We start from the raw sequence: 23,113 nt of genomic DNA on the forward strand, positions 1-23,113 counted from the left end.
GTCTACATGTGCTGGCTATTTGTTTGAATTCCTCTTCGGTGGTTTCCCCCCTTTTCCATTTTTTGTACACATCCTTTTTTAATCTTAACTCAGTTAAAAGTTCTTTAGATAGCCACCCTGGCTTCTTTAGGCACCTTCCATGTTTCCGTCTCATTGGTATTGCCTTACATTGTGCTTTTACTATCTCCCTCTTAACAAACTCCCAGCCATCATGAACTCCCTTTCCTTTTAGTATTACTGTCCATGGGATCTCACCCAGCACTTCCCTAAGTTTTATGAAGTCGGCTTTCTTAAAGTCAAGAAATTGAGTCCTAGTATGCTTGGCTGCTCCTTTCCGCTGTATAGTAAACTTCAGAAGAGCATGATCACTCGCGCCTAATGATCCTTCCACTTCTACCCCACTAACCAGCTCATCAACATTGGTTAGGACCAGATCTAAAATGGCTGTTCCTCTTGTTGCTTCTCCCACTTTCTGGACAATGAAGTTGTCTGCAAGGCCAGTGAGGAATCTGTTTGACCTTATGCTCTTGGCTGAGTTTGACATCCAACAAATATCCGGGTACAGTGGTACCCCGCAAGAGAAACGCCTCGCGAGACGAAAAACTCGCAAAACGAAAGGTTTTTTCGTTTTCGAGTTGCCTCGCAAGACGAATTTCCCTATGGGCTTGCTTCGCAAAACGAAGCTTGCCCCGGGGACAGCGGGTCTTCTCTTTTGAAGCAAGGGGCGGCGGGGAGAAGCGATCTTCTCCCCGCAGCCCCAGGTCCTGGGACAGCGGGAAGCGCTTCCCGCTGCCCCCGGACCTCTTTTGAAGCAAGGGGCTGCGGGGAGATCGCTTCTCCCCATCGCCCCTTGCTTCAAAAGAGGTCCGGGGGCAGTGCGAAGCGCAGCGCTTCTTCCCCGCTGCCCCTGGACCTCTTTTGAAGCAAGGGGCTGCGGGGAGATCGCTTCTCCCTGCAGCCCCTTGCTTCAAAAGAGGTCCGGGGGCAGCGGGAAGCGCTTCGCGGGGCGGGGTGGGTGGGAACACCTTGCCCCGCTTCGGAACGGTGCTCCGAAGCGGGGCGGGGGGCGGGAACACCTTCTGAAGGCTGGCGGGGGGCAAAAGTCTTTGTCCCCCCTGCCTGCCTTCCCAGGGGCTTTTAAATCGCCCCGGACAGCGGAGAAGTCCTCCGCTGTCCCGGGGCGATTTTAAAATGCCGCCCGCCAGCATTTTAAGATTGCCCGGACAGCGGAGAAGTCCTCCGCTGTCCCGGGGTTTTTTTAAAATGCTGGGGGTGGGAAGAAAAGCCCCCCCCCAGCCTTCAGAATGCGGTTTCCCTAGGAACGCATTAATTGATTTTCAATGCATTCCTATGGGAAACCGTGCATCGCAAGACGAAAAACTCGCAAGACGAAGAGACTTGCGGAATGAATTAATTTCGTCTTATGAGGCACCACTGTAATTGAAGTCCCCCATTACTACTATCTCCCTTCCTTTTGCATGCTTGGCCATCTGTTCCAGGAAGGCATCATCTATGTCCTCCGTTTGGCTTGGGGATCTATAGTAAACTCCCACAATGAGGTCTCTGTTATTCTTCTCTCCCTTAATTTTGACCCAAATGCTCTCACTTTGGCTTTGAGGTTCTAAATCTTGGATCTCTTCACAGGTATACACATCCCTGACATACAACGCCACTCCTCCTCCTTTCTTGTCTGGTCTGTTTCTCTGAAATAGATTGTATCCCTCCATTATTACATTCCAATCGTGGGACTTATCCCACCAAGTTTCAGTGATGCCTATTATGTCATATTTAGTTTGCTGTACCAAGAGCTCAAGCTCATCTTGTTTATTTCACATGCTTTGCACATTAGTGCACAGACATTGAAGTCCATTAATCATTCCCCCGTGTCTCTTATTTAAGGATTTTTCCCTCCCACTTCTCTCCCCACTCGAGAAGAATATCTGTTCCAAAGGGTTGGGGAACCATTTGGAGCAGATTTATTGGTGGGGAGGGTGGACTGCAAGTGGGAGGGGGAATGATCTCTCCATTCCACCAGCAAAAGTGTGCCATCGGTTGAGCAACAGGGTGGGATACAACCTGGTCTTTTCACTGGGCTCAGGTTCTCATACCCCGAGTTCCATCAGAAAACATGCCCAGGGGGCAAGGAGTGCAGAAAGAGGAACGGTTGTTGTAGAATCCAGGGTTGCAAGGAGGGCACTCCTTCCTCTCCCCAGAAGGAGGCAGCTTCACTGCTTCGGAAAGATCTTCCCTACAGATCTTAGGCTCTACCCATTTGTACATGAGCTGAGTCTGAAAGAAAGAGAGAAAATATGTGAAGTTACGATAAGGAATATTCTACTCAGCTATTCACAGGACTGAACAATTCTTAGGAAAACAGTCAGAGAGGGGAGGGAGGAATGTGACCAAAGTGGTTCTCCCCTGCAGAAAACAAATGCCAGCAAGCCAATGAACCCTTAGACAAGAGAGAAGTTCCCATCAGACAGTCACACAATTACTGTAACAACTTTGCAAAGTGGCCCCTTCTCATTGACCTTTTCCCCATCCATCCTCTCCCAGGCCTACCCTGTCATCCTCTCATTGGGGGCATTCCTGCAGAACACCCACAGACTCTCCCTGTGAACGGGAGCCCTATGAAACCAGGGTTTCGGATCGCAGAGAGAGCTTACACATCATAATTAACTGTTTTAATGGGCTTGTTCCATTGCACAGTTCAACTGTGCGTGTTTGTTTTAATGTTCGGATCTGATTGTTTTATTTATGCATGCTCATATTTTGTAATTGCTCTGGCGGATTGAGCAGCCGAGATCAAGAGTGGGTCCAACAGCCAGGAAGGTGGTTTCTGCACGTGCTGTAGAGGAAAGTGAGGTGGGGGGGGGGAGACTCATCAGCCTGCAAAGGTGGCCCATCTAGGAGGAGGAAATTCTGATCCTAAACCTCCGCTGCTTTGTGAGACATCTTCAGGAGTAAGGAGTAAACCTTACAGCAATCTGGAGTCCTTAAGATGATTGGATGGCGCCTTGAATGCCTTTTCCCTGCAACTCCTGCAGCCAAGCTGGTGCCAAACACCTTGCTCTGCTTTCCTTTGGACCACATCAGCGAGGCTGAGAGGCGGGTCTTGTCATCTGGGCAGCCCAGGACCTCCAGACAAGCTGCCCCGGCTTATGCCCAGGAGAGGTCACTTCAGTGCTGCTAACACAGCAGTTTGACTTCACCTCCAGAGGCATACTCCATTGCCTCTCAAGACAGAGGGATGCCAGCAGTATTTTGGTTTTATACCTGCAAACTGCTTAAAAGTCCATTTAGCAAGTCAGCAGTATATTAATAAGATGATGATGATGATGATGATGATGATGATGATGATGATGATACAACACATGTTCAGTAGCCTTCCCTTCTGCACACACACCAGCAATGCATGAGCAGCTTCCCCCTTTATGTGACTGTTAATCATAAAGGTGTTCACACATTATGTTCAACAGGTATACAGTTTGTGTCCCTGTACACACAACAGCTGAGCCATACAAATCAACAAGTGGACATGCTTTCACACAAATACTTGTATGTGTGTAGAGACAGCTTGTTCAGTGTAATGTGTGAAGAAGCCGCATGCAAGGGAGAAATGACTGAATAGGGAGAGACAGAAGGATAATAACAAATAACAAATGTATTGCAAGTGCTTGCATTTTACATGGTGGAAAGATAACATGGACGGCTGGGTGGATGAGTCATTTTGCTGCCCTTCAATGATAACCCGTTCTGCCTTGTGAGGTGGGCCCTCTCACACTGCCTAGTCGTGGGACAGGATCCAGTATCATTTTCTGCATATTCTTAAGGCCTCTGCAAATTACTACCCAGTCCTGTCACTTATTCAACCATTATTTGTGGGTAGCCAGTTCAACAGAATTTCCTGTGATCTTACATAGCCCAATCTGAGATCCACTGAATGTTTCCATTTATTTCAGTAGCTCAAGTGAGATCACACACCTGGACAAATGTAATAAATGTGAACACAGCAAGGAAGAAAAGCATTTGCAAGGAGCCTTGTAAAAGAAAAAATGGAGTGAAAGGACAGAACCACATAGAGAGTCTAGGTACTTAAACAGCTATGTGTCAAAAGAGCATGTGCACAATAACCAATTATTCTTCTAACATTCGTATCTACATGAGTCCCTTTCTCTGACATAAGAGTAGAAAGCTTTCTTCTATGTAGTCATTCTATATTTCAGAGGGATAATTTCCCTCTTGCTTGAGTGAAAAGGTCAGGAAGAGAAAGCAGAAGGATTGTGAGTCTAATCAAAATAAGAGAGCCTTGGGGAGGGATTTGGATTTCACAGCTCAATTACACAGTGATCTGCAATTACAGCGGGTTACCTCAAGGTTCGATAGTAAATGCTCTTAATTCACAAGGTTGTTGCAGAGGTCACAGAGCACAATATCATATGACCTAAAACATGTTTCATAAATTCTATGAACTTAAATAGATGATTAACTTACAAAAACTCCCACAGTCTTGCCAAGAACATTGCAAATGCTTATCTTATGAGCAGCTGGCCAACAAATAGACTGATATTTCCACTACAATTAATATCTCAAGTTTCCTTAAGCCAAGGATCAAACTTAGGTCAAGGGGGCCAGTTCCAACTCCTCTCAGCTCCAGTCAGCCTGGCCACTGGCCTGAAATGGGGGGAGTTGCAGTCCAACAACACCTGGAAGGTACCATCTTGGCCACCCTGTCTTGGGTGCAAACCATGAGGACCACCAACACTTCAGTCCACACCGTGGAAGACTCCTGTGGAAATGCTTTGGGAGGGTCTGCTACTCACTTTCCCATCTCGGTCACATGGTGTGTGGATTTGGAAAAAGTCTTTCTTTGAGCAAGGAGGACGTTCAATGCATTGGCTTGATCCTTCCTCTGAAAGCAGAACAGATACTTATAAACAGAGAACCCAAAATATACTTTGCACAGAATCATAGAATTGTAGAAGGTACCCCAAGGGTCATCTAGTCCAACCCCCTGCAATGCAGGAATATCAGCTGAAGCATCCATGACAGAGGGACCCCCAACCTCTGCATAGATACCTCCAAGAAAGGAGAGTCCACAGCCCCCCGAGGGAGACTGTTCCACTGTTGAGCAGCTCTTGCTGTCAGAAAGTTCTTCCAGATGTTGAGTTGGAATCTCCTTTCTTGCAACTTGAAGCCATTGGTTTGGGTTCATATCTCTTCTCAATCTCCTCTTTACCATGCTAAACATACAAAATTGCCTCAACCAGTCCCTTGGATTCCAGGCCCTTGATCATCTCGGTTGCCCTCCTCTGCACATGTTACAGCTTGTTGATATCCTTCTTAAATTGTGGTGCCCAGAACTGGACACAGGGCTTCTGACAGTAAGGGTTGTTAACAGTGGAACAATCTCCCTCAGGGGGCTGTGGACTCTCCCTCTTTGGAGGTTTTTAAGCAGAGGTTGGATGGTGTCTGTCATCAGTCTGTGAATCAGCTGAGATTCCTGCATTGCAGGGGCTTGGACTAGATGACCCTTGGGGTCCCTTCAAAGTCTACAATTCTATGATTCTATGACTCCAGGTGTGGTCTGACCAAAGCAGAATAGAGCGAAACTGTTACTTCCCTTGATTTCTACTTCTGTTGATGCACCCTAGAACAGCATTTGGGTTTGTTCATTCATTTGTTTGCTGCTGTTGCTGCTGCTGCATCATCACACTGTTGACTCATGTTACGCTTGTGGTCTACTCGGACCCTGAGATCCTGTTCACATGAGCCTGGGACTTTCTGAATGCAAGCCAGATGCTCTGCCCCTGACCCACAGCCCTCCCCATTGTATATTCTATTGAGAGACAAGAGAGATCTGGATTCCCCAGACCAAACTGCATGCACAGAGAGGTGCCACGCCATTTGGAGGAGACAGCATTTTTGAACCAATCATCAAATCCTTTTCAAGGAGACCCTCTCTAGGAAAACTATTTGCAGTCCTCAAGATGTCTTTGCTATCTTAGATTTAAGGGCAAATTCTCTTTAGAATCTCTCGACACCACTTTATCTATGAAGCAGCCCTTTCCACAACCTCCTCAGCTAGACATATCACAGGACATTCTCATACAACATTTTGGGGCTGGAGGGGACAAAAATAACCACAAATCAGAATTGTACACATGGCTACTAAATCCTATTCTGACATGACAGTTTACAGTTAATTTGAACTGGACCTAGCCTTTCAGATCTTTCCACAATACCTGCATAATGTGTTTCTTCCTGGCACTTGGTACATTCCTTGGCACCCTTTTCCGAGTATGTATTCCTAGGACAGAGCTGGCAAGTGGAAGAGCCTGGTGTGTTGCTGAATGTGCCAGGTTTGCAGGGAAAGCATTCAGATGTATAGGCCACTCCTATAAAGCAAATGCAATTCAACAAGTATAGAAGCAAAGGCTTCCCCCAAAGAACAGCATTAGACCCAATTCATGAGGCTCAGCAGGACTTAAGGAAAGACGTATCCAAACACTGCATTCTTATCTTCATACTTCTTAAAAAATTTGTGATACACTAATTGGCTCAAAAAAAACACAACAAAATGCATCTAAAAATGCATGTTTTCAGATAAAATATATCACAAAATACATATTTTGAAATAAAAATGTTTCAATATGTGTACTATTTGCAGAAAGAAGACATGCAAAAGTAACATGAAGTCTGTTTTAAAAAAACCAAAAAACTTATTCATTCACCCCTAATTGTCAATGACTGACTTTATCACACCTCTGGAATGTGTTGCTCCTAAATATGTTCCTAAATATATCCCAAACTATAGTGGAATCTCTGTTCCAAAGCCACTTGCCACAAGACAAGGAATGTGTGCCCGCATGGAAGCCGAGAAAGGTGTGGCATATGAATTTCATTTTTATTTATTTTGTTCCATTTATGAATTGCTTCTGATGACAATATCTCAAAGTGATATTTTCACTTCCAGGAGTACTCCCATGCTCCTGTAAATCCTAAATGCAAATGTTCTAGGTATACAGTACGTATATTGGTATCACTGCAAATCTAGTTATCCCCAACAGAGGTCAGCAGTCGTCCTGTAACTGAGGCATTTCCAAAAGCATATTGTCTAAAGTCCAGTACAGACTGCGGTGAGAAAGAGGAGTAACACAAAACAAGACAAATTTGCTGTATATGTTCTCCCAACCTAAAGAAGCTTGTTGTGGAAAGGAAAGTGATACACAAAGTATGCAGCATGTACTTCCTTTAGTTTTTCCCTTTAAATTAAAAACCTCACTTTCTCATTGATGGTTTGTCCTGCCACTTAGTGGTGGTGATGGTGCTTGTTAGTTAAGATTAGTTTGCTTGGGATGGATGAATGGCAAGAGAGCAACAGGTACTTCCTTCTTCAGCAACTGGGGCATGGGAGAAATGTAGATAATGTACTGGGAGGGGCAGGGAGTTCACACACTGGTGAAGTAACCACACCCACCCGGGTGGATCTAGAAGGATCTCAAATCAATCTAGATTTAAAGCAGCACATTGAGCATGAACATGAATCATTCCAGACTGGGGGAAAATACAGTTTTTGTGCTGCAAATAGATTAGTGGGTACGCTGCTCAAATCCCCCCTCCCCGGTTGTCTAAGAAGAAATCCATAAATGTGGGTGACATTTATATCAGAAAGGGATTACTGTACTGTTCACTTGCTTTTCAGAGCAGCATATTGTATGGATGTTTTGTCAGGGAATAAGTTTTGTGAAGTACATAGGCCCCCAGAAACATTCTGGGACATTCTAGTGTTTTAAAGGTTCTCGGGTCTTCTCAGAGGCAGGGAAAGCACAGGTGTTATTTTCCTGCTGGGCTACCTCTAAACTTCAAGGCCTTTCCCTCCAGAGACACACTGTCTGCCCAGGGGACTCTGTTATTCTCTTTCTCTCTCTTTCTCCTACTGCTATTTTGTTTTTGCATTTATATTTGTTTTGTTTTGTTTGTTTTTTACTGCTGGGAACTGGATTTGCTCTAAATGATCTAAGTTTTGCCTTGCTAGGGAGCTAGCAACCAACTTTATGCCTTAGTAAATCTCTACTAAAGACATTTCCTGCTCTCTGTGTCTTTTTGGAATTCAAGCGTTGCCAAAGTTTTGCTACTCTGCGGAACGAACAAGATGGGCTGTCCCGAGTCTTAGGGCACTGGTTCTTGACATGTTTTACTAAACCCATCCCCTTTGTACGTTTGAGAGTAATCCCACCAAACCCAGTGGAGTTTCCTTCTGAGTAGACTTGCATAGAATTGGGAATTGTAATATGTGGCAGCCATGGTGAATATTAGTGCAATAAAGCCTTTTTTTCTGGATTAGTAGATCCAGAACACTGTGTCTCTGGCTCTGCCCACCATCAGCAGGTGGCCCCTGACAGTTTGTTCCTGGGGTATGTGGCCCTCGATAGAGAGAAAAGGTTGCCAACTCCTGCTTTGTACCTTCAATGGTGATGTTTTTCAGGAGGACAGGCTTCACCACCTGAGAACTCATAAGGATTCCTGTTGTTCTCCAGTATAATACATTAGTGCCAGATTTCAACGTTACCTGAGAAGAGACACACACAAAAACACACACAAAAAGGTCATTCAAACCTCAGCCTGATATGAACATGATATAGACTTGTGCGTACAAGGGTCTGGGTAGAGACTCACAGTCGGAAGTTGCCCCTGAGCGCACAATGGTCTGACCCAGCACTCCCTAGAACAGATATTAAGAGAGGAACTAAACTATCAGAAAGGCACCGAGCAAGGCCTTCCTGGATTATTTCACTTCAAATGGCAAATAAAAAAGTTGCATATCTTATTTTTATTCAGGCCTGCGGGGGATAGATGATAGGTAGAGATAGATAGATGATAGATGATAGATAGATAGATAGATAGATAGATAGATAGATGATAGATATAGATAGATGATAGATAGGTAGGTAGGTAGGTAGATAGATGATGATGATAGATGATAGATAGATAGATAGATAGATAGATAGATAGATAGATGATAGATAGATAGATAGATGATAGATAGATAGATAGATAGATAGATAGATAGATAGATAGATAGATAGATAGATATAGATAGATAGATGATAGATAGGTAGGTAGGTAGGTAGGTAGATGATGATGATAGATGATAGATAGATAGATAGATGATAGAGAGAGAGAGAGAGAGAGAGAGAGAGAGAGAGAGAGAGAGAGAGAGAGAGAGAGAGAGATATGATGGATAGATGATGGATAGATGATGGCTAGATGATAGATAGATAGATGATAGATAGATAGATGATAGATAGATAGATAGATAGATGATAGATAGATAGATAGATAGATGATAGATAGATAGATAGATAGATAGATGATAGAGATGATAGATAGATAGATAGATAGATGATAGATAGATAGATAGATAGATAGATAGATAGATAGATAGATGATAGATAGATAGATAGAGATAGATAGATGATAGATAGATAGATAGATGATAGATGATAGATAGATAGATAGATAGATAGATAGATAGATAGATAGATGATAGATGATAGATAGATATTGTGATTGTGATGTGGCTTTATCTCATCTTTTCCTCACAGCTCTTTGATGTGGGTGAAGCTGAGAGACTTCCCTGGTGACCACCGTCCTCAACCCAGGTGTTTCTCCTCAAGGCTATCCCCCTATCCCCAATCCCCTCGATTTAGAAATGTCTCCTACCAGGGATAAAGGATCTAACGTTGTCAGGGGTTCAGGAGCAGAGGCGAGGGCAAGGGAGGAAACAGAGAGCGAGGGGGAGGAGGCAGAAGAAAAGATGAGTGATGACGACGACCCGAGATCTCCGAGTCTTTCCAGTGAATCAGAAGATTCACAGAAAGGAGCACCAGTGGCCAGAGCAAGGGGGGAGCCTAGGGGGACAAATGCACAGGAAGGTGGCGCAGTAAGCAGCCCGGAAAGGGAGCCAGGTCCTAAAGCCCGGCGCAAGGAGACAGGAGGGTCCGGGGGGTCCGCGTCAGAAGAATCCCGGAAGGAAGAGACCACGGGGGGCAGAGGGACCCAGAGAAGAACGGTCAGGCGGAAGAGGTGGAGTAAGGCTAGGTTAGTAAGCTGGTGCACAGGGGGCGGAGACTCAGACGGAGCTTCGCCGGTCTAACCCATAAGACGTAGAGCTGCACGCAGCAGCTTGAGAATGGAAACTGTAACTCAATAAAGACTTTTATAAAGTGAACGCTGGCTAGCATGATCCTCTGTGAGCTAGGATCTGGAAGCAGCTCTGACAGTAAGCTCCGTCCCTAATTGTGGGCATCTACAGCCTCGCGGACAGGAGAGAAGGCGGGTGCCTACGAACCAGCTCACGAACGGCAGACAATATGACGGCCGAACAGCAGATAGGAGAACTCAGAGAAGCAGTAACATGACTGAATGCCGAGATACTTGCATCCAGGAAGAGAGAGGAGGACGCAGCTGCCGCCTACAGGGATCTCCAGGTCAGGTTGGAAGTGCTTACGAAGCAAGGGCAACTGACACCCAAATCGGAGGGGATTGGGTTGGGGAGAAGAACAGGCGGTCTAGTCTCTCACTTCGATGGGAATTTACAACAGTACCCCAACTTTAGAGCAGATGTACAGTGTGCACTGCAACTGCTGGACAAAGACTTTAGAGATGAGCAAGAGAAGGTGGGATTCATCATGTCCCATTTGCATGGAGATGCTAAAGCATGGCTGCGCAATTTGTGGAGAGATAAGGATCCGGCGCTCCAAGATGCGGATGCCTTTATTAAAGCGATGGATGGCTGCTTTTTATCTAGCATAGACGTGGATCTTGCCCGGAAGGAGGTACATGGGCTGAAGCAAGGGAGGGCCAGCGTAAGACAGTACCATGCCCGCTTTTTTGCACTGGCCAGTGCCCTGGAATGGGACAGAGATTCAGCTCCAGTCAGAGACCTATTTTGGGAAGGATTGAACAGTGCGGTTAAAGACGAAATTGCAAGGGGGGAGAGACCCAGGACCACGCAGGAGGTCGTTCAGAGGGCGCTGGCGGTGGGGGTGCGGCTGGAGGAACGTCCATGGAGCAGGGACGAAGGGCGTGGAGGACGCGAACCAGCGAGAGGGTTCTCCTTCGTTCCCAGGGAAGCCGCGCGTGCGCAATCCACGCCTCCGCCAGGAGGGGGAGCGGAACCGATGGAGGTTGGAGGTGCCAGGGCTCAGTCAGCAACCAGAGCCACAGCACCGGGAGCAGTCAAAGTGAAGCCTCCTAGAGGGAACAGGAAGTGTTACATCTGCGAAAGTCCGCAGCACATGGCGAAAGAGTGTCCCCAGAGGATCCACAAGCTCAATGCAGCTTCTGCGACGGTGACTGCAGCTACTCAGCACGGAGGCGCACAGCAGGGAAACGACAGAGTCTGGCTGGAGACAGAGGCACTGGGGCCCAGCCAGACGAGTCAGTGAAGCAGTCCCCAGAGATTTTGCAGCCCACAGACCCCCTCCCGCCCAAACCAGTAGTGCAGCTCACTGCATCGCTTCAGCTACCCAATGGCCTCACTCTAGACGTGCCAATCACCGTTGACTCAGGAAGCAATGCGGACTTTATAGGGCAGGACTTTGTCGATAAACACGCTATACAGCTGTTGCCTGCCACGCTGCCCCTGCAGGTCGTCACGGTGGATGGCAGGGAGCTGCTAGGGGGGCAGGTGGTGAAGCAAACGCCACCAATGGTGATGCGACTTGGAAATCACAGGGAAATCATCAATTTTAATGTCACCAGACTGTCGGACACGCCTATTGTCTTGGGCATGAGTTGGCTGGACAGGCACAGCCCGACGCTGGCTTGGTACCAGCGGCAGCTAGTCTTTGGCTCCTCATACTGCGCTGAACACTGCATTCTGCCCCGGCAGGAGGGAGAGGAGGAGGAAGCGCAGCTGCAGCTGGGGACGCTGCAAGCAATCCCCCACAAATACGCGGGATTTTTAGAGGTCTTCTGCGAGAAGGAGGCGGACAAGCTACCCCCCCACAGATCATATGACTGCAAAATTGAACTACTGCCAGGGGCGGCGCTGCCCAAAGGGAAGCTGTATTCCATGTCTGAGGACGAACTACAGGAACTCAAAGAGTTCATAGATCATAATTTGAAGCGCGGTTTCATCCGAGAGTCCAAGGCAGTGGGGGGCAGTCCTGTATTCTTTGTTAAGAAGAAGGACACGCCCCAAAAAAGACTTGTAGTGGACTATTGCATCTTGAACAGTGTGACCAAACCATCGGACTTCCCCATGCCCAGGATCGACGACCTCCTCGCGACAGTACGCAAGGGCCGCGTGTTCACCAAGTTGGACCTGCGAGGGGCATACAACCTCATTCGCATGCGGGAAGGCGATGAGTGGAAGACAGCCATGTTCACGCCCCTGGGCACCTACGAATACAGAGTTATGCCTTTTGGATTGCAAAATGGCTCCCACTGTTTTCAAGCTTTCATGCATCACGTGCTGGCGGGGCTCCTCTACAAGACGTGTGTCTGCTTCTTGGATGACATCCTGATATTTTCTGAATCGCAGCAGGATCACGACCGACACGTCAAGGAAGTGCTGAGCCGACTACAGCAGCATAGGCTTTACGCCAAGCTGGAAAAATGCCAGTTCGATGTGACGGAGGTGGATTTCCTCGGCTACAGGTTGTCAGACAAGGGGCTCGCCATGGACAGCGCCAAGGTTCGTGCAGTGTTGGACTGGAAGAGCCCGCGCAACCGGAAGGAGGTCCAGCGGTTTGTTGGCTTTGCGAACTTCTATCGCAAGTTTATCAAGGGGTTCGCTATGCAAACAGCGGCCATCACGGACACGCTCAGTTCCAAGAAAAAGAAGTTCATCTGGACGGAACAGGCGGAGCAGTCCTTTAGGCACTCAAGCGTCTCTTCGCGTCGGAAGAGCAGCTGTTGCATGTCAACCCCAGCCGGCCAATGAGGGTGGAGACGGACGCATCAGACAGAGCCGTAGGAGCAGTCCTGTTGCAGCAAGACCCGCAGGGGGCTTGGAGGCCGGGAGCGTTTTACTCCAGGAAGCTCAGCAAGTCTGAACAGAACTACACCATCTGGGACAGGGAGTTGCTTGCCATTCATGCAGCATTCAAGGCGTGGAGGCACTTCCTGATCGGCGCCAAGCACACGGTGCAGGTCTGCACGGACCACAAGAATCTGGAGCACTGGCGCACGGCGCAGTTCCTGAACCAGAGGCAGATACGTTGGGCCGAATTCTTTGCAAACTTCGACTTCCGAATAGAGTATGTCCCGGGGGACACCAACATCATGGCGGATGCCCTATCCCGTAAACCACAGTATCTGGAGGAGGCGACGCCAGCCGCTGCCATGCACATCTTCGCACCGACGGTGTGGGCGTGCGCTTCGGCTACAGTTGACCTGGATGCGGTGAGGAGAGCGTTGCAGGACGACTCCTTCGCGCGAGCCAAGATGGCAGAGGCGCAAAGGGGCACGGCAGCGACCGGCGAGTTCCAGGTTCGCGATGGATTACTCCTCCGTAAAGGGGCCATCTACGTGCCGGGGGACGATCTTCGCGCCAAGGTACTGCAGCAGTTGCACGACGCACCCACTGCCGGGCACTTTGGCACGGAGAAGACGATGGAATTAGTCGCCAGGGACTTCTGGTGGCCCAGAATGCGAGGGGAGGTCGCGGACTATGTGGCGAGGTGCGACACCTGCCAGAGGGCCAAACCAGTACACAGACCGCCGGCGGGACTGCTGGAACCGCTGCAAACCCCGTTCGAACCGTGGGAGAGAGTGGCCCTGGACTTTGTCACGGATCTGCCCAGCTCGAGGGGCAAGACGGCAGTGCTGGTGGTGGTGGACTTGTTCTCCAAGATGGCACATTTCATCCCGTGTGCGAAGGTGGCCACGGCGGAACAAACTGCCAAACTGTTCATAGATCACGTGTTCAAGGTTCATGGTCTGCCGCGGTCTATACTGTCCGACCGGGGGCGGCAGTTCATCTCGAACTTCTGGCAGAAGCTGATAGGCTTCCTGAACGTCAAGATCAACCTGGCTTCGGCTAGACACCCGCAGACCAACGGGCAAGCGGAGCGGGTCAATGCCATCATGCAGCAGTACCTGAGATGTTATGCTAATCAACAGCCTGCGACGTGGGTGGATTACCTGCCTCTCGCCGAGTTCGCCTACAACAACACGAAGCACGTGTCCACGGGGGTAACGCCGTTCTTCGCCAACAACGGAAGGCACCCCAGAACTTTCCCGGGACTGGAAAGGATGGGGGAGGGGGAGCCGCAGACAGCGGATGCGTTCGCGTCTGAGTTGCAGGAGGTCCACGATCAGCTTCGGCGGCACCTGGAGCTGGCTAAACACGCATACAAGGTGCAAGCGGACAGACACAGGAGGGTTGGCGAAGAGATCCATGTGGGAGACTGGGTCTGGTTAGCGGCCCACGCAGTGCCGGCCAGGTCGTTAGCGAAGAAGAAACTGGGGCATAAACAGCTGGGGCCCTACCAAGTCGAAGAGCAGGTCAACCCGGTGGCTTTCAGGCTGGCGCTTCCGGAGGGGCTCCAGGATGCATCCGGTGTTCCACAGATCGGTGCTCACTCCCTACAAGGCACCTCACAGATTTCAGGAACCAGGAACGGCACCGAGTCCGCTCCGAGAGGGAACCGAGCAAGGGGGAGCGCCACAGGAGGAGCCCATCAACGAAGTCACAGAGATTTTGGACTCCAGATGGGGGGAAGAGGGGGTAGAATACCTTCTCGCCAAGGAGGGCACCCCGGCCAGTGCCAACAGCTGGGTGCCGGGCTACGCTTTGGAGGAACCTCTGCTCAAAGACGAGTTTCATGCCCTCTTCCCACATAGACCCATGCCAGCAGACTTTTTCGACGACTGGCTTTTCACACCCACGCTTTCAGCCAGCACGTTCCAGGGGTTCGACTCGGACGAGGAACCGACACGAGACGCCCGTTCCCCGGGGGGGTCACCCTCGGGATCTGCCTCAGAACCCTCGTATTGGTGGGACGATAGACCAGAGGAGCAGTGGCGCAGGAAGTGGCTGGAGGGTCCCGGGCAAGCAACGCCTCCAGGAGGGACCGATGAAGAGGCGGACATGGACGTGTTCGGGGATGACCCGGGTTTCGAGCACGGCGGCACAGAGATGGAAGCGGAGGTGACCGTTGTCGACGAGAGCAGGGAGGAAGAACCGGAAGCCTTCAGTTGGAGGCCCGCCACGGGAAGCGAACTGTATCCGACATTCGTCCCCATGCCACGGCAGCACCCAGCTCCCGCACCGGAAGGAGGGGAGGGGGGAAGGGGGGGCTTCGAGGGGGGGATGGATGTCAGGGGTTCAGGAGCAGAGGCGAGGGCAAGGGAGGAAACAGAGAGCGAGGGGGAGGAGGCAGAAGAAAAGATGAGTGATGACGACGACCCGAGATCTCCGAGTCTTTCCAGTGAATCAGAAGATTCACAGAAAGGAGCACCAGTGGCCAGAGCAAGGGGGGAGCCTAGGGGGACACCCCAGGAAGAAGGGTCCAGAGGGGGCTCAGAGGGCAGCAGTTGGAAATCGGGACCAGCGTCACCAACAGAGAGCAGGGGAGAAGAAGGGCGCCAGGTATCAAGCGCTGGCAGCTCGCAACAGGAGGGAGGGCACGAGTCAGGAGTGGCCACACCTCCATCGGAGAGCGAAGAAACGGTCAGGAGGAAAGTGGAAGGTTGGGCGCGCGCGCCAAGTTCAAATGCACAGGAAGGTGGCGCAGTAAGCAGCCCGGAAAGGGAGCCAGGTCCTAAAGCCCGGCGCAAGGAGACAGGAGGGTCCGGGGGGTCCGCGTCAGAAGAATCCCGGAAGGAAGAGACCACGGGGGGCAGAGGGACCCAGAGAAGAACGGTCAGGCGGAAGAGGTGGAGTAAGGCTAGGTTAGTAAGCTGGTGCACAGGGGGTGGAGACTCAGATGGAGCTTCGCCGGTCTAACCCATAAGACGTAGAACTGCACGCAGCAGCTTGAGAATGGAAACTGTAACTCAATAAAGACTTTTATAAAGTGAATGCTGGCTAGCGTGATCCTCTGTGAGCTAGGATCTGGAAGCAGCTCTGACAAACTTGTTTCCCCAAAGTACTAGCTTTTTACATTCAGGAAGGGATGTTATTAAGACAGGGAGGTATTCCAAATGCAACTCCCCATCTGCAGAGGGGAGTAGAACAGTCCAGGAAGGACTCTCAGTGTCATTTTGCTGCTCATGTTCATCAGCCCAAAGTCCACTCTGCTTTGCCAAATGGGGTCTCTTCCTCATTGGCCTCATTTGGTGTCATAGTTACTCCAGGATGTTAGGCAAGAGCAGTGACTTCAAACTGTGCTCCAGGGAACTTTGGGGTTCCCTGGAAAGCTATGTGGTGTCTCTCCAATCAGAACAGGAATTTGCAGACAAGTTTCCATGATGCTTCCTCACTGCTCACTGCTTGGTCACTGCTCCCAGTTTTCCCCTCCCATGTGCAGCTGCCCTGGGCCAAGGCAGCCACCTTGAGAAGTGGAAAACCTGCTCCTGCCACCACTGCCAGAGAAGTGAGAAGTGGCGACAGCGGCTTCCGGTAAGATCTCACAAGAACGCCACAGGATCTCAGGAGAAGCTGCTGTAGAACCCCAGAAAGCGAGGCTTTAGCAGAAGGGTGGCAGCAGCGAGAGCAGCACTAAGGCACATCACCCAAGGCGGCAAGACGAGACGGGCTGCCCCCGCCAACCAGCATTTTACATTTTACATGTGTCCAAGCACATAGGTGAGCATTCCTTGAATGGAAAAAGTCGATGCAGAAAGGCTTGCTGAAGCTTGACATCACTGCACAAAGCCAAGCTACCCCTGGAAGAATCCTCACGCACACCGTCTGCTGCTTCGGACTTTGCAACTACCAAGGAGTAAATGAAAAAACAACCACACCCCAATGTTGCTGCAAATTCCAAGAAGTAAAACAGGGTACTTGAAAACAGAGTACTTTTTGCCTTGGAGCTAAAAGAGACAAGGAGGCACAAGAATCTTTGAGAAACCACACCCCAGTTTTGTTGAACTAGTTTAAAGGACCTAGAGAGCAAACAATTCAGTCAAACATACTGACAGGTCTGCTTAAAACACATACAGAGGTTTCATTTTCTCCCCTCACCCAGAAAAGAGAAATGAAGCCTTGCCCTGTTTGCTCAGCTCATGGGTTTGACATGGAATAAAAATGTGAGATAAGGTATCTGCATGCAAATAAAAGGAGAAACTCTGCCTCAGGCCTACACAGCTCACACAAGGTGATTCTTTTTCTGTGTGGTTCTGAGAATGATCCTTCATTCAGTCTCAAAAATTTGAACTTTTTATCTTTACAGTGAACCCTTTGGAATTTTGAGTGATGCAGCCACATGAAGCAAGTGGAGAAACGGTTTTGTCTCTATCTCCCTGCCAGCCTACAGGGCATAGACATCAGGTTATCCCACCCACCTGTCAAAGTTGGCTTGTGAAGGTAGGATAAAGATACTTATCAGGCAGAACTTATCTCCCTTGTCATTGGCTTATGAGTGGGGGGGGGGGTTTCAATCCTGCTTCCTGCAGGTTGTGGATGTGCAAGAGAGTTTTCAGCATGGAACTCTTTTGCACCAAAACCAAGCAGGACTGAACTGCCCACACATCAGCTGATGGGAGGGAGGGGAAGTTAAATCCTGCTTCTGCAGGGAAAGCAGCCATGCCCCACAGCGCCACAGCATGTAGGGGCATGTAGGAAATAAGATTTTGAGGGTATGGGTTGCTGATAGGAAATCAGTCAGTTCCTTGATGGGGTTCAGAGAACTACAGAGTGAAAAAGACACGAGATGATCAGGTTTCCACTATATCTATTCTAGGCTGCATCCCCAGGAGTCTAATGTCCAGATCAAGGAATGTCACAGGCCCATTCTATTCTGCCTTGGTCAGACCACACCTGGAATACTGTGTCCAATTCTGGGCACCACAATTTAAGAAAGAGGTTGCAGAGGAGGGTGACCAGGATGATCAAGGATTGGGAAAGTCACATGAGGAAAGGTTGAAGGAGCTGGGTATGTTTAGCTAGGAAAAGAGGCGACTGAGGAGAAATATGATAGCTACCTTCAAATATCTCAAGTTCTGTCACATAGAAGATGGAGGGTGGGACAGAAACCAATACAGTGGTACCTTGGTTTAAGAACAGCTTAGTTTATAAACAAATTGGATTAAGAATGCTGCAAACCTGGAAGTAGGTGTTTTGGTTTGTGAACTTTTCGCTTCCTGTTGAACGTTTCGCTTCCTGTTGAGTGTGTTCCATTTGTAAATTGAGTCCCCCGCTGCTATAGGAAAGCAGGCCTTGGTTTAAGAACACTTTGGTTTAAGAACGGACTTCCGACACAGATTAAGTTCGTAAACCAAGGTACCACTGTAGCTTCAAGTTACAAGAAAGGAGTGGAACAGTTTCCCTTGGGAGGTGGTGGGCTCTCCTTCCTTGGAGGTTTTTAAGCAGAGGTTGGGTGGCCATCTGTCAGGGATGCTTCAGCTGAGATCCCTGTATTGCAGGGGGCTGGACTACATGACCCTTGGGGTCCCTTTCCAAGTCTACAATTCTATGATTATATGATTCTATTCACCAAGCCATGAAACATTATACTCACAGAATGGGAGCCCCATTCGCCATTATCTGTCAGCTTCATCCATTTATCGCTTGTGGAGTCCATCTCTTGGCACTGATCATTCTGAATCTATTGATTTAAAAAATGGGAGCTTTCAGATATTGAGTTAATTTGCTGTCAGCCAATAACAGAAGCAATATTTATGTAACACTTTGAATGTTTTCAAAAACCCCTCACATGAATCTCAGTAATCCTTGTGCCAGCCATTAAGGTAAGATAAACAGGTAAAGGACCCCTGGACAGTGAAGTCCAGTCAAAGGCGACTACACTGGTGCCTCGCAAGACGAAAAGAATCCGTTCTGTGATTCTCTTCGTCTAGCGGTTTTTTCGTCTTGCGAAGCAGGCCCATTGACGGATTAGTGGATTAGCGCTATTAGCGGCTTTTAGCTGCTTTTAGCCGCTTATCTGCTGATCGGATCAGCTGATAAGCGGCTTAGCGGCTTAGGAAAAGGGGGGGGAGGGGAAAAAACCAGCAGGAACTCGCAAGACATTGTCGTCTTGCGAAGCAAGCCCATAGGAGATTCGTTTTGCGAAGCACCTCCAAAACGGAAAACTCTTTCGTCTAGCGAGTTTTCCGTCTTGCGAGGCATTCGTCTTGCGGGGCACCACTGTATGGGGTTGCGGTGCTCATCTATGCTTTCAGGCTGAGGGAGCTGGCATTTGTCCACAGACAGCTTTCTGCATCAAGTGGCCAGCATGACTAAACCATTTCTGGCACAACGGACAACCATGACAGAAGTCAGAGAACATGGAAATACCCTTTTACCTTCCCACTACAGCAGTACCTATTTATCTACTTGCACTGGTATGGTTTTAAACTGCTAGGTTGCCAGGAGCTCAAACAGAGCAATGGGAGCTCACCCATCGTGTGGATTCAAACTGCTGACCTTCTGATCAGCAAGCCCAAGAGGCTCAGTGGTTTAGACCACAGCACGACCTGCTACCCTTTTTACCTTTGCCACCCAGTAAACCCAAACTGTTAAGTCATTATTATTCCAGAGTGGGGTGGGAGGAGTGTGAGTGGAGACAACACAGCCTTTCCTAAGGTTACTGAGTGAGCTCATGGCTCACGTGATATGCTATCCCCTTGGAATAGGACAATTCCTCATTCACACAAGTAGGCACCTAAATCATGGGAGGAGTCTCCATAGCAGAGAGGGCTCTCTGCTTCAGACCTTCAGCCTCAAACTTGGGGGGGGGGGCTGTAAAGAATGAAAAAGGTGATGAACCTTAAGGGGGCAGGGCTGGCCAGCATAATCCTGCTTCCTCGCCCACACTTATTTACATGTAAGGAGTTGAATACTTGACCAGGACTTCACTTACATCCTGCTCTCCAGCAGAACCCAAAAGCCAGCTGGATTCCTCTAGTCCTGGCAAGGCAACCTGTGCCCCCCCATTCATTGGACACCAGTATGGCCACGGCTTAGAGCTGATGGGAGGCGCAGCCCAACAAGGTCTGGAGGCTCACAGGTTGCCGATCATGGCTGTAGGCCTTGATTCGCTTTACACATGCATGTCGTGCTAAACAGTTGATCAACAGCAGCTTCAAGGCTAGGAAAGCATTGTACAATGCAGTCTCTAACTGAATTTGTGAAATTTGCTGCCACAAAATGCGGTGGTGGTCACGATCTGATTGAGTTAGCGTTGGGTTTGCTGGGGGGGGGGAGGAATAGATTCATGAGTGGCAGATCTTGGGGTCTCAAATTTCAGTGGCACCCTGTGTGACACCAAAATTCAGCACCCTGACGCCTCTCGCACTCCTTTCTAAATCATAGCTGCAGCATCTCCAGCCCCCCCCCCCAGGCTCCATGTCCCATGCAACTGAACTGGTTGCCTCTCTCAAATCTGCCTGGAGGTCCAGAGAGGACTGCAGGGATCTCCTTAATGTGCAAATCATGTGCTTAATGCGCTGAAAGGGGACTGGGGTGGAATAGGGAAGAATGAGGCAGGGCAGGGGCAGAACCCCTGCAAAAGCGGGAATTCCCCCCTATTACCTGTGGAAGGAAAAAAGAAGGAAGCCTCTATGTTTATAGCGGCCTGTTTCTAAATCAAAGGACAGAAGAGCCCGGGTTTAATCCCTGGAAGGATCCTCAGGCACCTGCCACCAGCACGGGCAGGGAGCAACCGTGGGCCGAATGGGCCAGAGACAAAATGCTGGCTTGGCCTGATCCAGCAAATGAATCCAAACTTTCCAAATATGTTTTCAAACACAGTTGCAATGGATACTTGGAAACTGAAAAGATGCTGATTTGGTCTGAATTGATGCATCCCTCTCTCCCGCAGCCGGGCCACCTGGCAGGCAGAGATGGCTTTGCTGATTCCTGAGTATCTTCTGTGGCCGCGCACGAGGGGGAGGCTCCCCTGCAGGGCACTTTTACTTTACTTGCTAGCAAATAACTGTTCAGGAGAATAGCAAAATTGTTCAATAGCAGTGCAGGCAAAATGACTGGCTATTCTGTAACAGCAGGAATTTAAGAAAAGTGATAATAACATGCTATTTCATCTAGAGCAATGATGTTGGAGGCCTCTGTGGGGTTGGGGGGGAGCCTAAGCTTCACATTTCAAGCATCTTTGTGGTAACTACACTGGAGTAAAAAGAAAGAGGGAGAGAGAGGTGCTTAATCAGAAACCCTAATGCTCAGAAGAATAAACCTGTGACAAAGTGAGACAGAGCATCTTCTAAGCTGACAGGGGCAACATCCACAGGAAAGTTTCTCTATGTGAGCCATACTGACATAATTAATTTTTTTAAAAACAACAACCATGTCTTACAGAAAAATTGGACCTTGCTTTATGGAGTAACTAACTACAAGGAAATAAAAGAGCTTTTAAAGGTGATTATAGACATAATGGTGTCTAAAAATAATATTCTGCCTTGTGGAACGAGCTGCAAGAAGGCCTCATTTTTCATTCCACAGGCAGTTCCATTTCAAACCAATGGATTCAGCTTACAAGAAAGGAGATTCCAACTGAACATCAGGAAGAGCCGTTCAAGAGTGGAGCAGATTCCCACCAGAGGCGGTGGACTCCCCTTCCCTGGAGGTTTCTAAGCAGAGCTTGGGTGGCCGTCAGCCAGGGATTCTTTAGCTGAGATTCCTGCATTGGACTAGGTGACCCTTGGGGTCCCTTCCAACTCTGCAATTCTATGATTCGGATTCTGTTTTGCTGCAGTTCGTCTTCCATGAAAAATTGTTCATCCCGCTGTCCACTGTGGTGAAATTAAGTAACTTATCCATTCACATAACTCAGTGTAACTAGATTAGTTGAAATGTATCAGAAACACAAATTTTAAAAAATGTAACTCGATTACTGCACTGCGCTATATGTGGAGCTGAATTTGAAGGTGGTTCAGAACTTTGGCTGGTGCAGGATTCAGCGGCCAGGTTGCTCACCAGAGTATGAAGAGCATCAATTCTGGCCCGACAGCAGAGACTGCAGCACCTCAAGGACTGCCTCTCCCCATATGAACCAATCCAGATCATCATCGGAGGTCCTTCTTCATGTGCCTCGTCTGCATGAGGTCCGCATGGTGGCAACCTGAGAACGGGTCTTCCCATTTGTGGGGTGCTCTCCCCAGGGAGGCTTGTCTGGCACCTTTAGGTGACAGGCAAAAGTGTTCCTCTTCTCCCAAGCCTTTGGACAATTAAACAATCCATGGCCTTTTAAACTGGGTTTGGGTTTTTTTTGTTTGTTACTATGTTGTATATTTTTGTGTTTTTATATTGTAAATGGTGGGGGGGGTACTAGAAATATAAAATAATAAAATAAAAAAAATTGTACATATATTGTTGTTACATTATTCCATCCCACTATTTTCAGTGCAAAGGAAACGGAATGCAAATATGGGGAAATGTAAACAATTACTACTCATTTGTGGACTGAAAGCAAGAACAACAGCAAATACAGATTCTATTCACTGGATTGATTTCCTTTCTGGACATGGGAGAAATAAGCAAGCATCAGCAATTTTTGCTCCTGCTCCCATTTTCATTGGAATTCTCTGACACCCCAAAGCGAGTCTCAGGTTTGAGGAAGGAGCAGAGTCAGGGGAGGTTTGGGCAAGTTCAGACACCCAGCCTGCACATCTGCCTAAGTATGGAGCTAGATGTCTGTCTGTCTGTCTGTCTGTCTGTCTGTCTGTCTGTGTTTCCCCTCAGTGGCTCCTGGTCTAACTGCTACACTAGAGCTGCTCTTGCTTAATGAGACTTAAAGACGGCACCCCCAGAGTGCAGAAAAGCTATCAACATCCGTCATTGGCTGGAAGTAATTCTTGGGCCTCATACTCAGGCAGTCGATGCTTTTGCTTTCCTGTGAGAAAGAAAGAAATCAATTGCTGCCCAGCCAAGCGGCTGCTACAAGTGTGTATCTGGAAGCAAATTAATGTAACTGCAGCAGAATCACTTGTGGCTTCCTTTTTCAGAACCTTAACAAGCCGGTATGGTTAAAAATATAGACAG

General features: G+C 48.7%; 1 protein-coding gene across 1 annotated transcript in view; it reads right to left on the reverse strand.

The window, feature by feature from the left end:
* Positions 1-23,113, reverse strand: part of ELAPOR2 (endosome-lysosome associated apoptosis and autophagy regulator family member 2) — a 105,803-nt gene that overhangs the window by 22,016 nt on the left and 60,674 nt on the right. Inside the window, exons 5-9 of the mRNA XM_081210678.1 lie at positions 18,639-18,725; positions 8,467-8,572; positions 6,246-6,398; positions 4,824-4,912; positions 2,109-2,289 (exon numbers count right to left, since the gene is read on the reverse strand). Of these exons, the coding sequence (XP_081066804.1) occupies positions 2,109-2,289; positions 4,824-4,912; positions 6,246-6,398; positions 8,467-8,572; positions 18,639-18,725 (616 nt within the window). The remainder of the gene's footprint in view (positions 1-2,108; positions 2,290-4,823; positions 4,913-6,245; positions 6,399-8,466; positions 8,573-18,638; positions 18,726-23,113) is intronic.

This window comes from Podarcis bocagei, assembly GCF_964188305.1.
Source record: "Podarcis bocagei genome assembly, chromosome: 10".
NCBI lineage: Eukaryota > Metazoa > Chordata > Lepidosauria > Squamata > Lacertidae > Podarcis > Podarcis bocagei.